Here is a 14546-nt window from a genome sequence, read left to right as displayed (position 1 = left end):
ATAACGTTTTTCGGACGTGCTTGGTTTTGAGTAGCCGTGACGTGCAAAACGCACCGCGGGCCCGGTCGCTGGAGCCGAGAGGAGAGTCTCTCTCTCACACACACACACATACACCACTGAGGAAGGAGAGAGGCGAGCAGAGCGCCCGGGTGCGCCCGGGCTGGAGCGGGAGAGCGGGGCGCGCACGGGCACCCTAGGCTGGAGAGGGAGAGCAGGGCACGCAGCGCGCGCGCACTCACACACAGCGGAGAAGGAGAGCGGGGCCCGCACAGCACCCCCACACGCTGGAGAGGGATTGCGGGGCGCGCACACCCCACCGGAGAGGCTCCGACGGGCAGCCGAGCGCACAGGCGCACACGGGAGCGCGCGCACACACAGACTCTCTCACACGCTGACTGACTTGCTCTCTTTCTAACACACACACAGAGCTTTACTATCTCTCTCCCGCTGTACTCCCTCCTCACTCAGCATTCAAACAGCTTGCCGACATCACCAGCCAAGGATTTTTTTCCCCAGCCGCTGTCCGTCCATCAGTACCTGAGGGGGGAGGAGGAGCAGGGAGAAAAGCGGAATAAGAATAAGTATATTCATAATAATAACAGCAGCCAAAACCCACCACCACATCTGCGTTAGGGCAGCAGTAGCCTGTAGGTCTCCTCTCAGCTCACCGCTTGCCTGGTATCTCCGCTGATCGGTTTGTTGGGTTAGACTTTGGTTCAAGTTAAAAAAAAAATCTTCGCTCTTCAGCCAGGTCCATATCCCCACCCCCTGCAGTCTCTCTGGTTTGGGGCTTTTTCTTTCCCTTCACATGGTGGATTTGGTGGATCCGGAGCCAAAGCTTTGCGCGTGCTGGGGTTTCCTCTCTGCCTGTGTTTTTTTTTGTTGTTGTTGTTGTTTTTTTTCTTCTTCTTCGTCTCTCCTTTAAATCTTGGTTTTGAACCTCAGCCTGGGAAAATGGGAAACGGTGCTTCCGACAGAAGGGGAATCTCTCCATCACTGTTGTTGGGACGTGTGCCTGTGGTGCTAGTGTTTTAGAGAAATAGCCTGACAGCTTTCGGAGTGGAAGGTAAGGGTGTCCAGGGGCATTTTCCATTTCCCATTTCCAGGGATTATGACTGTAGAGCTGTTAGCTCGGGATTCCGGGGAGGAGGAGGAGGAGGCGGCGGCGGCGGCGGAGGAGGAGGACAGGCTGTTGCTGAACGATAAAGAGAGCCTACACATGCAGAATTATCTCTGCATTTAGTTCTACCCTACAGTTTAAAAGTTAGAGAAGTCGGGTTTGCGACAGGTCTGCTTCCCTGAGAGTAATTTCCAGCGAGACCAGGAAAACCTGAGGTTTGTGCATGACTAGGGTAATTTTATGAGGAGTGGGAATCTTAGCTTAATAGGAAGTTAAAATAAGGGAAGTCAGTGGGTCTTCTGTTGGGGAAAAATAAGTGGAGTGATGGCGCCGTCTATGTTCGACCAAACTACAGTGTCACCTAGAAAATCAGTTGGGGATTATCCAAACTAAACGCCTGTTTGCTTTTCAGCAGAGGAGATTTCTTCCAAAATGGGCAACCTTAAACCTTGGTGGCCGTTCTTTAACCTCCCCCCCCCCCCCCCAAAAGAAAGATCGTTTAATCATCAGTGCCTGATGTTTTCGCTGAGCAGCTTCACTTTTGTATTTAGCACTATTGTAAGCAAAATGAAATCCTGCCTATTCATGCAGAGAGCGATAATTTAAAGTAGTATTTTGTTTCAGTAGGTTTGCTTGAACAAACGTAATTAAAATGATGGCTATTAGACTTGGTTTCCTCGTGGAAAACAGCCTAGCACTGCGGACGTCTTTATTTTTCCAGTGCAAATATTGCACAGGAGGAAAAGTCAGGGGCTTTTATTTTAAAATGATTAAGAAAAAAACCCTCTTTGGTCTCCAGATTATAAAATGAATCCTTTTTCATGGGTAGAATTCCTAATTTAGACAGTTACTGTCACATTGGCTTTCAACGCCTACACCATCCTGAATAATACTGCGCAGGGCTGCATTGCCTGCAAAGTGCTACAGCAAATTTTGTAGAGAGGAAATTATTTCCAGAACTGCCTATTCATTTCTGTTTAAAAAAAAAAAAAAAAAACGTTAACCGCTCTCTCGACCTTATTTCCAGAAGGATGAATTTGTTACTCATTGAGATGCACGTTCGGAAAAGGGAAAATCCAATAGTTTGGATAGATCCGGCGGCAGCTCCAATTTTTTTTAAACCGCAGCTATAAAGAGGGTTAGAGTTGGTGCTGCTTTGCCCATCTCAAGATTTAGAGTTTGAATTATAATCTGGGAAATACAAAAATCTCTTACAGGGAATTTAATCCGCCGATTTGTTCTGTGTTATGCAATGGGGGACGAAAGATGCCTTGCCATTTGGTGGGGGAGATGAAAGCTAGGCAAAGACACACGTTAAAACTCAGTAACTGTGTATGTGTCTGTATGTCTGTCTCTGTTTACAGAGCAACAGTGGAAGAGGCTGCAATCTAAAGAGTTTTTTAATTAACTTGGCATCACTTTTGTCTGCTCACACTTGTAAACAGAAAGCGAAAAGACACTCATTGATAAGAGATAAGCAACTTCTCAAAGGTTAAAGCTGAAAACATTCAAGTTTTATTTTTTGGATAACAGAGGTAAATATAACCAAAGGTTCACTTTATTATCCTAGGCCACTTTTAGAGAACAGAAGATGTGAAGGCTGTTTCCGCGGAGGGGGCCAATAAAAGAGCTTTAGTTGGAGATACTAGCAGAGAAAATGTAATCTGTCTTTCATCATTCAAGCGCACATATGCAAAATACAGTTGATAACCATACTGTACAAAACAGTCTTAATAAAGGGCAACTTAGAGACCCAGTTCGGTCCAGTTATACAGGTCCTGCTATAGCATTGCTCTCTATACAGCTCCTTTGGCTATAAATACTAATATACTTATCAACGTTATCTACTCCAAGAGGTTATATCACGTTGAAATGATTGTCTTTAAAATGATTGGTCTCAATGGCGGTGTCAGGCAACGACAATTTCCATCTATCTAACCATCTATATTTCTTTCCCGGATAACAGTTTCAAGATTTTATTAACACATATTAATCTCAGTGTTTCCTCTCCGGATTTTCTTTTTACAGAGACCTTTGTATACCAGGTGGCCACTGCAGAGGCATGTAGACATATGGGAGATAATGTTCCATCTGTAGCAAATAATTTGTGCATTTTTAAATTATGACTGTAATTCATCACAATTACTTCTCAGTCTTAATAGAAAAAATAATATGTAACAACAGCTGTTACCAGCTTTTCTGATCTGGTCTAGTGAAATTCTGTGCATATATATAAACGGTGCCTAGGCTGTTGATTTACTTTTTTAAAAATAAATAAATAAATAGATAGATAGTCCTTCTTCTGGTCCACCAGATGAAAGTCTCTGACTTTTATCTAAATTTAATAGTTCCAGATCACGCCAAATACATGCTAGACAACGGAGGGCATTCCACTTAATAATCTAATAAATGTTATTTTTTTTTATTTGAATTTAGGGAATTTGACTGTTGTAATGGCCACGTGATGGCGCTGTTCACACAGCATCAAACAATTTCCTTGTGTTAAAAAATAAAAATTACTTGCCCTTCTTTTTGAAGAGGGTTCTAACTGGAATCTTGAAAACAGCTGGCTGGAATATTGGAAGGAGTTTGATTTTCAATGCGTGAAGAATTCTACTTGCATTTTTATTTCATTTCATTTTCTACAGGCCAAATGACATAGGATGAAGGCTGTTCGTAATTTGCTGATTTATATATTTTCCACCTATCTACTGGTTATGTTTGGATTTAATGCTGCCCAAGACTTCTGGTGTTCCACGCTGGTGAAGGGAGTCATTTATGGATCGTATTCTCTAAGTGAAATGTTTCCTAAAAACTTTACAAACTGCACTTGGACGCTGGAAAATCCAGATCCGACCAAATATAGTATTTACCTGAAATTTTCCAAAAAGGACTTCAGCTGCTCCAACTTTTCCCTTTTGGCTTATCAGTTTGATCATTTTTCCCATGAAAAAATAAAGGATCTTTTAAAAAATAACCATTCTATAATGCAGCTCTGCGATTCCAAGAATGCTTTTGTATTTCTGCAATATGATAAGAATTTTATTCAGATACGCCGGGTCTATCCCATCGATTTCCCAGGATTACACAAAAAGGAAGAAGAACAAAAATCCTTCTTTGAGTTTTTGGTGTTGAATAAGGTGAGCCCGAGCCAGTTTGGTTGCCATGTATTGTGCACTTGGCTAGAGAACTGCCTGAAGTCCGAGAACGGGAGAACTGAGTCCTGTGGGATCATGTATACAAAATGTACCTGCCCTCAGCATTTGGGAGAATGGGGAATAGACGACCAGTCCCTGGTGTTGCTCAGCAATGTGGTGCTGCCCCTCAATGAGCAGACGGAGGGGTGTCTGACCCAGGAGCTGCAAACTACCCAGGTCTGCAACCTTAGCAAAGAAGCTAAACGGCCGCCAAAAGAAGGTAGGTGTTTCTAATGGGGTCTCAAAGGTCTATTTCAATCTCAAATCACTATCTAGGGTTCTGCTCTTGCCTCTCGTTGATAGTTAAACTTATCTGACTTGCACTCCACACTAGTTGTGGGGTCTGCTGCTAACCTCCAGCCCGCTCCCATGAAAGGGCTAGGGAGAACTGCAGACACATCCTCAAACCTCTTACACGGGGCAGGATGTTATTTTAAAATTAATCTAATTTCCAACATACAATTCTGATTCCTACTAAAAGATAATTTATACTTCAATGGGGATTTAAGCTGTCGCTGTTCTCAGCTCTCACTTATAATAATGCGGACACAGTGTGAGCCAGTTCTCCCTCTTTTATTGCAACCACCCAGCAATAAAATCTTATTCCCTTTGATGCTACTCCTTGACTTGGCAGGAAAGAGATTTCCAAAGGCATGCGGGCAACCCTACTTAAGTACCAGGACCCTAAACGCCAACAGGGTCTGACCTCGAAACTGCACAAGTACCAAGCGAATAGCAAATTCTGCCTCAATTTGTGGCTCAGGGAGACATATTGCACCCTGCAATGTCACCCACATGCTCCCTTGGTCAATAGAGAGACGCATGTGGGCGGCCCCAGCTCCAGGGGGGGGTGATGGCTTTGCACGTGTGCTAACAACACGCGGCTGATATCGTAATCACCTGAGTTTGGAAAAGCGGGAGGGCGTGGAAGGTCCGGAAGCTGTGGATCCGGTCATCAGAGCAGCCACCCAATTATAGTAATTAGGGTCTACGTTCCTTTTTGTCTTTCTTAATACCTGGTGTTCTGGACATATTAATGCTTTGTGTACAGAGCAAGGGCAAGCTGATTTATTAAGGAAGATCCTAGAAACACGCCGTGGTTTGGAAGCTGCAGAGAAAGGGAGACACGTGAGGTTAAAATACAGTTATCAAATGAGAAATGCAAAACAGAGAAATCTCTAGAGATAAGGAGAAAAGCCGCCGCCGCCTGGCTGGGAATTGGAGCTCGAGGGCAGCTATTTGAGTGGGGCTGAATTTGCCCCCTGCACAGGCATGAATCACTGAGCCAAGCTATTGCATTTTAATGCAGGAAATGTTTCCTCTCTCCCTGGTTTCTGCATGGCCACAAAGCTCCCTGTCTAGGAGCCAAACTCCCAGCCCCTCTAATAGAAGTTGCCTTTGTGAAGGAATGTAACATTGACACGTTGTTAGGAGAGGATTTTCTTTAAGGGCAGCCAAGCCTGAGCGGTGTGGGAGAAGAAAAGCTGAACTACTTGCTTCAGCTGTGCACTGCCAAAGGCACTTTGAAGAAATAGGGGGGAGGTGGTCGGGGGGAGGCGAGGTTCTCCCGTGGTTGTCCTGCGGGTCAGTGTTTCTCCAAACGGTTAACAGCTCGGAGAAGAAAACAAAGTGATTTTAAATTACCGGAATGCTTGTCTCTTGTAAAAGTCCCAGAGAAGCCCTTGCAACGGTAGGGATGGTATTTAGCATCATTTAAAGCTAATTAGTGTCCCTTAGAATCAGAAACTTCCCCAACAATGTGATGTTAGAAGCTGACTATTAAGACAATTAAGCCGCAGAAAGTGTTTCGGCTTCTCTCTGCGCGGAGACTGGGGAACCTATTAAGGTTTCCAGGCGCTAATTGTTGGAAGCGTTGCGGGCTTTAACCCACTCCTGCGAGCAGCTGAACAAGCCCCCCGCGTCCAGTTTGCCCACTGAGCTTCTCCAAAGGCAGCAGCTGGCAGGCAAAGTTGCTGCCTGCGCAGTGGGGGTGATTTACTGAGAATTTGCTTGTCAGGGTGGCGAGGGACGCATGAAGATAGCGCTAGGATTTAGAGGGGCTGTAATGGGGCTCTCAGCATGTTTTCTAAACGAACAATAGTAGTTGTATTAGAGACTGAAAAGATAGGTTTGCTGGTTTTCCGACAGAGAAAAATAAGAGACTGAATGCAATAAAAATGCCGGGCCAAAGAGAAGGGCCTAAGAATAACAATCCTGGTGTTAAGGTTGCCCACATTTTAATGGACCTGAACAAGTCAACTTTAAATGTCAATGGGCAAACATATTGGAGTAGCCTCAAATATAACGAGCATGGCCCCCAGGCTTGGCTTTCCACCTGCGAAAGTCCAGGTTTTCTAGACAGAAGTAATAACCTGACTGAAGGGGTCACGCAAGAAGAGCATTTATGGCATCATTCTTCAGCGGCTGCATTTTGCACATAATTAAATTTTAATTGTGAAAGAGATGACACTTCCCGTACCATATTTTTATAATCTATTGATTGCTGCATTTTATGGGATAGAAGGGGTGAGAAATTCAAGCACAGAGATGTCAAAATCATGTTTGCAAAATCTGTCCGGGGTTTTTCAAAATATGCTGAACTTCAGAGGAATGTATGTGTAACATACTCAACAAAGATGTTTATCAAACTGTGCTTAGTGGACTGAAGAGAGAAAGCTAGGGACAACTAAGTTTTATTTCTGCATCTTGGAATATGAATGTCTAGAACATGCCTCAAAATGTCTTTCAATTTCAATCATATTTTATTTTAATTCTTACCCTATTTATGTCATTTCTGGATCATTATATTAGTAGGATAAACTTCATTATTAAAGGGGAAACTCCCTAAATGTTTTATAGAAGGATAAATATTCTATTTTTCCAGTGTAGGTGGCAGCTTGTTTACTTTATGTTGTTGGAATATTTAACAGACTAATATAAGGTTTTTTTCGCTCCTGCTGATGATAGCTCATCTCAATTGATTGGCCTCAATCATACAGTTGGTATGGCTACTCCCACCTTTTCATGTTCTCTGTATGTATAAATATCTTCTTTCTGTGTGTTCCATTCTATGCATCTGATGAAATGGGCTGTAGCCCACGAAAGCTTATGCTCAAATAAATTTGTTAGTCTCTAAGGTGCCTCAAGTACTCCTGTTCTTTTTGCGGATACAGACTAACCCGTCTGCTACTCTGAAACCTGTCGTTTTTTTATCATTTCATTCCTTTTGTACAATTGGATTTGATTCATTGGACTGTTATCTTAAAGTTGTAATGTATTTTATCAATTACAAAATTAAGGCTTTGAGGTAATGTTTAATAGCAGTAGACTGCTTATTTTGCATTCAATTTAAAGTATTTGTTTACCAGCTTTTCCCATGGATAAATAATCTACATGAGAGGTATTATAGTTCTGTGTTTTCTACATAGAAACCATACACAAAAATTGTACCAATGACTTGCCGCTGAGTTAAATCTATGTCATGTAGATATATTTGTATGTAAAATTGTGATTGATAGGTTGTGTATGACATCAATTTAAGATTCAAAATGTACATTATTCTTTGCATGAACATTATGAATTTTGCCTCTTATATCTGAAAACATCTACACATAAGATGCCAAGTATGTTTCTGCGGGTGAGCTGATTGAGGTTAGATTGGAACTGTTAAAAATATTTATGTTGAACAACCCAGACAAAGGGAAACACTGTTGACAACTGTGGTGGTAAGATACACTAACAAAACTATTGTTGGTACTAACTTGGAACTTAGTGGGAGTTGAGGTTACTCAGCATTTCTTGGGATGAGGTCAGAGCCTTGCAGGATTGGGCTTCAAGGCCTTGATCTTCAAAGGTATTGAGGCTCCTCACTTCCATTGGAATCATTTCTCATAGCATTGTCTCTTGTCTCAGCATTCTTCAGAGGTTTATAATAGTACTAAAATATTTCAATGCTGACTTTTTAGGACCGATTTTGCAGAGGGCTGACAGCCTTCTTCAGTGTGATAAATACTCTTAAGTTCTTCAGATTCTCCTCCATTGGGCCTGACTATATGAGGTTATAAGCCAAACTGTTCTTTATTACTACAATTTAGAATATAAGAACAGTCATACTGGGTCAGACCAACGATCCATCTAGCCCGTATCCTATCTTCCAACAATGGTCAGTGCTAAGTGCTTCAGAGGGAATGAACAGAACAGGCAATCATTGAGTGATCCATCATCTGTTGTCCATGTCCAGCTTCTGGCAAACAGGCTATGGCCACTCAGAGCATGGGTTTGCATCCCTGCTCATCTTGGCAAATAGCCATTAATGGATCTATCCTCCATTTAGAAGCATATTGTATCCTCTGTTTAGAAGCACCTAGAAAAGAATACAACTGTTTTTACCTCTGAAGTTTTTCACTATTTTGAAAGTGCTAAATGACTTACTAAAAGAGATTAAAGCCAGAGTTTCCCCCTCCTACAGCTTGATGTATTTTACCTGACAACCACACAATGGGTAGTTGTTTGTCCAATGGGGGGCAGATGTTTAGCAATAGGAGGAATTAGCTTAAACAAGGAAGCTGAACCTATTATCTTCCAAACAATATACTTCTGGAAACACGTAGTATAACCAGTACTTCTGCAATACATAAAAACAACAAGGAGTCCAGTGGCACCTTAAAGAATAACAGATTTATTTGGGTATAAGCTTTTGTGGGTAAAAAAACCCAATTCTTCAGATGGATGGACATGCAGATACCATCCATGCATCTGAAGAAGTGTTTTTTTTTTTACCCATGAAAGTTTATGCCCAAATAAATGTTAGACTTTAAGATGCCACCGGACTCCTTGTTGTTTTTGTGGATTAACACAGACTAACATGGCTACTCCCTGATACTTGACTGCAATACATAGATTATCTCTGGTGTCACTGATCCTAGCAACATGAAAATGGGTCACATTTTTGTTAAGATGCAAATCCATTGTATTTGAATGTATGTAATGTACAATCAGGCTTTTCTTTAGTACTACTTTTGAGTAGTAGCACTACTTCTATTTAGACGGGACAAAGCACTAGCAAATATACTGTATGGATAATTGCTGCACTGGAGGGGGACTGAACTAAATAACCCAATAGGGTTTCTTCTCTTGATCTTGTATGTTAGATATCCAAGTTTTCTCATGCAGTTTTTAGTCAACATACATAGGACCCTATTCCACAATTGTTTCATACATGAGTAGGCACCTCTATAAATTCAGCAGGAATAACTTGCATGAGTGAGGGTGGCAGGCTCAGGATTATACTCATTATGGTTACTACAAGAAAATATTACATTATTTTGTGTTTTTATAATACTTATGTGATAGTGACTAAAGTTTACAATCATATTCCACATTCTTGTCTCATTACAAACAATTTCCTTCAGTACTCTACTGCCACAGAGCAACTATAGGCGTTTACTGCTCTTCTCCAAAGTAATTCTAGTTAAGGGGGAGGGGATGAGAAATTCAGATTAATTGGGTCTTGGCAATTGGCAATCTAGGGCTGCCCTTTGGCCTGATTTTTGCATTACTTGCTCATCCACTGTGAAATGATTTCAATGGGATTTCTGAGTACACAGGAAATGTAGTGTTAGTCACTTTGTCACAAATTCCAATAGCATATGCACTGGCATCTGAACACATCAGCGGCAGTCTCTTTTCTGATTTCAGACATGAAGATACCAAGAGCATCAGAAAGGGAAGACTTACTGTACCACTCGTCTCCTTAAATTCACACATTTGACACATTATTCAGTGGTAGAAAGTAAGTTTGCAAATTACTTGTAAAGTTTACATAGAATATTTACACATTTATACACTCTTTCATCTATGACAACCTTTTCATTTTCATATTTGAGAAATAAATGAAATGCAGCACTGGCCAAACCTATCCCAAGGCCAACACAAGATTGCTACCATATAGCAATAATGCTGTATTATATCATAATATGGCTTCATCAAAGAATTAAAATGTAAAGTTATAGTATACAAAAGGTGTAGAGGAGGGGGAAATATGCCCATGCAGGACAAAAAAGGCAGAATGGAGCCTAATACACCTCTACCTCGATATAACGCTATCCTCGGGAGCCAAAAAATCTTACCGCGTTATAGGTGAAACCGTGTTATATCGAACTTGCTTTGATCCAGTGGAGTGCGCAGCCCCCCCTCCCCCGGAGCACTGCTTTACTGCGTTATATCTAAATTCATGTTATATCGGGTTGTGTTATATTGGGGTAGAGGTGTATATTTATATTGGGATATGCAATATTTAATGTGCAACTAGTATTCCAGTCTGGATCAACATTTAGAAGGAACTAAAATAACTAATTCTATCTTCCAAAGCATTGAATCAGTACAAAGAACTACTTAGAAAGCTTTTATAGGAAAAAGAGAGAGAGAGAGAGTGTGTGTGTGTACAGTAGTTCTTTCATCCATGACCTGAGAATGCAAGTTGCGATGGGAAGATAAGCATAAGTGGAACACCACACATTTCAGCTTTACGTGGATAGTTACTAGAAAAATTAAATAAACATTTGTATCAAATTTAATACAAGATATTCTTTAAAAAAAACAAAAAACAAAAAAAAACTGGCATGTTGTTTACAAGTAGCTTGATCTCACCAAGAATATAAAATACACAGAAAGAAGTGAATTTTTTATACATGAGGCTGATTCTTGATAAAATGAACATCCAGGTTATTTTTTTCAAAAATTAATGACTGTTGCATTTTTCTGCTCACTTGGTCTGGTCCAAAGCCCACAAGTCAATTAAGAGGTTCCTGTTGACTTCAGTAGACTTTGGATCAGGCCTATTATGAGTTATTTCATTAGACAGTGATAAGCAACTCAACTCCTTATGATTTCAATGGATGTTTAGGTTATGCTGCACCTCTCACAATCAGAACCTTGAAAATTTGATTTCAGATATTCTTTGAAGTAAATGATAGCTCTGTGAAAGAAACAGTTAATGATCAGAATATCTTTTAATTAGTAACACCTACCTTTGTCAAGGATTACATGCTGTTATTGCCAAGGATTGTATTTTAGTCTAATATATTGATCATTTCCATTCCTTTAATTTTAGCAGCTTATAAAACCTTACTTCTTGTATTCGTTTGTTTGTTTAAAGTTTTCATATAATGCACTCACACTCATGCACAGCCACTGACTTCAGTGGACTTTGGGTCAGCCCTTGAAAGATCTTCCTCACACCCTTGAAACAGAGAATAACCCTTCACTCATCATCCGACACCACAGGAAAAGCCTGAATTAATAGATATACTCTGCAGTATTATTAGTGATTATTTACTAGTTGTATATAAATCTGAATACTAAGTCTGTGGTGGCAGAGATTCAATTTTGTGTCTTGTTTGGCAGTGCTCACGTGAAGAAGATGGAAGTAGCAAGTAGCTTCTTTAGGTTCAGTCCTCCTGTTGGAGTCAATGGAATTTCTGCCGTTGACTTCAATGGAAGCAGAATCAGGTCTATATTCTTGTACAATAACTGAATATTTTAGTCTTTCAATAAGCTAATTAACTGTACAGTGGATTTGGTGGGCCTACTAAAACAATACAGTATAAGTCTGGCAACCACACCACCAGGGCCTCCGAAAAATTGGCTTCTACGGTCTGCCTCAGAAGCTAGACCCTTTAATTTTTTGCTTGAGTCAAATCTTTTTTAAAAAAGTACTTATTTGTATTTCAGTTGTGCAACTGGGACTAGGATCCACACCATAAGAGACAGTCCCTACCCCAAAGAGTTTGCAGTCCCAATAGAAAAGGTAGACAAAGGTGCCCAGTTGCACAGTGGCAGAGGCATGAATAAAACTCAGGTCTTCCAGCTCCTAATCCAGCAACCTACCCACTAGACAACACTGACTCTCCTACAATACATTCACGTACCTCTGACCAGTAATGGAATCTGAATTAATTCTCTCCCGAGTTATTTTAAAAAAAATAATCCCATCTTGACATGTCAGTATTGCAGTTTTGTTTAATTTATAATTTGTAAAAATACATTGGCAGCTCTATTTAACATTTCAATATACACAAAGCAATTTATTCTGAGAAGTTCTTTCTTCTTGGGGAATTAACTTTATGAAGTTTATTCAATCATGTTATGGGCTTTATCAAAGGATTCAAACTCAAAGTTGTTGTGGCTCTGAAATTTCAAACTGAAGTGTAGCTGTTCATCTATAAATATGCAGTAATTGTAATAAAACAAAGGTCACTGTAGAATTCCTCTGAGCTTCATTTGCATTCTCTGTTAACAAGAAATATAAAACATTCTGTAGGACGGAAAGTTGTATATGAGATATAGTACAAGTTTACAAATTATGTATAATTGATTTATAAATATTACAGTGTCTGAACCCCTTTTGTTTCTAGTTAAGTTCCATGGGGGAAGAAAATAAGATTTTTCAGGCTTTTATTCAGTTTTATTAATCTATTTGAGGTGATATAAATAAAGTTCATGTGAAATTAATAACACAATTTTCTGATGGGCTAAACTTCATTAGAATTAATGAAAACAGCTTATAATAAACAATATATAATGTGGGTGTTGGTACTTTATTTTGAGGCCAATATCACAGTTCTTACTCAAGACAAATTCCATCTACTGTCAGCAGGAATTTTGCCCGAATAAGGACTTAATTATTATTCATAATGTTTATTACTGTAGTGCCTATGGACTAGACAGAAATGGGATCCCATGGTGCTAGACACTGCTCAAGCACGGAGTACTAGATTGTAAGCTCTTTAGAGATTGGACTATCTGAACAGACCAGCAGACAGAGTGTGGGGAAAGGAGCATAATTCGCAAGTGGAATGAACAATGTGATGGCAGCAAATGACACATTAGCTCCATCTTTTATAGGGGTGGACTTAGCTAGAAAGGAATAAGATAAATGGACAGATAAGCAGAGGGAAAGGAGTGTGATGCTTCCTGGGGGTACCCAAGGCTGTTTCTCTGCCTGACTGGGGTCACCTCCCTAACCGCACTAGCCACAGGCATAAGCTCTCTTTTCTCAGCCCACGCAGGCTGCACTGTCCCTCTGCAGGTTAGTGATAGGCACACTCCAACCCCCAAGCCCTCTGAGCATCTCCCTGGTGCATCTAGCCTCTGTTCCACTGGACAGTCAGTGTACTCCCTGATCCTCTATTCCCAAAGGAACAGTACACCACAGTTTACCAGTTACACCTTGGAATACAGCTCTGCTTAATGCTCACCATTTAGATTTTTTTATAGTAGAAACAAGAGAAAATGTATTTAACAACGAACAGAGAGTTGAGAAGAAGCAAGTAGAAGGAATGGAAACAAATGGTTACATATCAAATAAAATCATAACACATTTTCTAGAGCCTAAACAACATTAACAAGATATGGTCATGCCCTATAAAGCAAAAAAGCTCACCTAAAATCCTTCCAGCATATTACAGCCAGACTGAGCTGTAGTCTTCTGTTCATAAGTCGACCCATGCTGTCTGCTTGTCTTCCCAGTGGAAAGATCCAGAGTTTTTCCTCTGTCTTTATGGTTATAGTCCAAAAAGCCATGGTCTGTACTTGAAAACAGGACAACCCCCACTGCTTGTGTTTGCCTGTCTAGAACCCCCTAGAGCAGAGGTCGGCAACCTCTGGTACGCGGCTCACCATGGTAAGCACCCTGGTGGAGTCGGGCCAGTTTGTTTACCTGCCTCGTCTGCAGGAACAGCTGATCGTGGCTCCCACTGGCTGCGGTTTGCCGCTCCAGGCCAATGGCAGGAAGTGGCGCGGGCCAAGGGATGTGCTGGGGGAGGGATAGCTCAGTGGTTTGAGCATTGGCCTGCTAAACCCAGGGTTGTGAGGTCAATCCTTGAGGGGGCCATTTAGGGAACTGGGGTAAAAATCTGTCTGGGGATTTAGTCCTGCTTGGAGCAGAGGGTTGGACTAGATGACCTCCTGAGATCCCTTCCAACCCCGATATTCTAAGATTCTATGATTAGCATGACACAGGTTTTCAGTAGAGACCTTATATGACACTCTTTAAAAAACAGTATGTAGATACCAGGCCTAGGGGTATCCCTGTAACTCCATTACCTCCATGCATCCCTGTACCCTCTTCCAATTGGCACCAAGAAGTTCCTGGGTCACAAGGAGACACTGAAGGGAATTGAAAGGGGAGAATCAGGAAGAGAGGACAGGAGAGGTGGGTGTAGAGGGAA

General features: G+C 41.1%; 1 protein-coding gene across 7 annotated transcripts in view; it reads left to right on the top strand.

Moving 5' to 3' along the window:
- The first annotated feature begins 768 nt into the window (after nucleotides 1-768).
- ADGRB3 (adhesion G protein-coupled receptor B3) overlaps nucleotides 769-14546 on the top strand; it is a 600799-nt gene continuing 587021 nt past the window's right edge. For 2 of the 7 annotated variants that reach the window (XM_054023981.1, XM_054023978.1), the window contains exons 1-2: nucleotides 769-1066; nucleotides 3769-4537. In XM_054023981.1, the coding sequence (XP_053879956.1) occupies nucleotides 3784-4537 (754 nt within the window). In that variant the 5' untranslated portion in view covers nucleotides 769-1066; nucleotides 3769-3783. Of the gene's footprint in view, nucleotides 1067-1209; nucleotides 1336-2170; nucleotides 2656-3768; nucleotides 4538-14546 lie in introns of those variants that run through there. The other 5 variants (XM_054023982.1, XM_054023984.1, XM_054023983.1 and 2 more) reach the window with 5 other exon arrangements.

This window comes from Malaclemys terrapin, chromosome 3 (genome assembly GCF_027887155.1).
Source record: "Malaclemys terrapin pileata isolate rMalTer1 chromosome 3, rMalTer1.hap1, whole genome shotgun sequence".
NCBI classification, from domain to species: domain Eukaryota; kingdom Metazoa; phylum Chordata; order Testudines; family Emydidae; genus Malaclemys; species Malaclemys terrapin.
The sequence above is the reverse complement of the archived record's forward strand: the minus strand, read 5'-3'. Positions and strand labels throughout refer to the sequence as shown.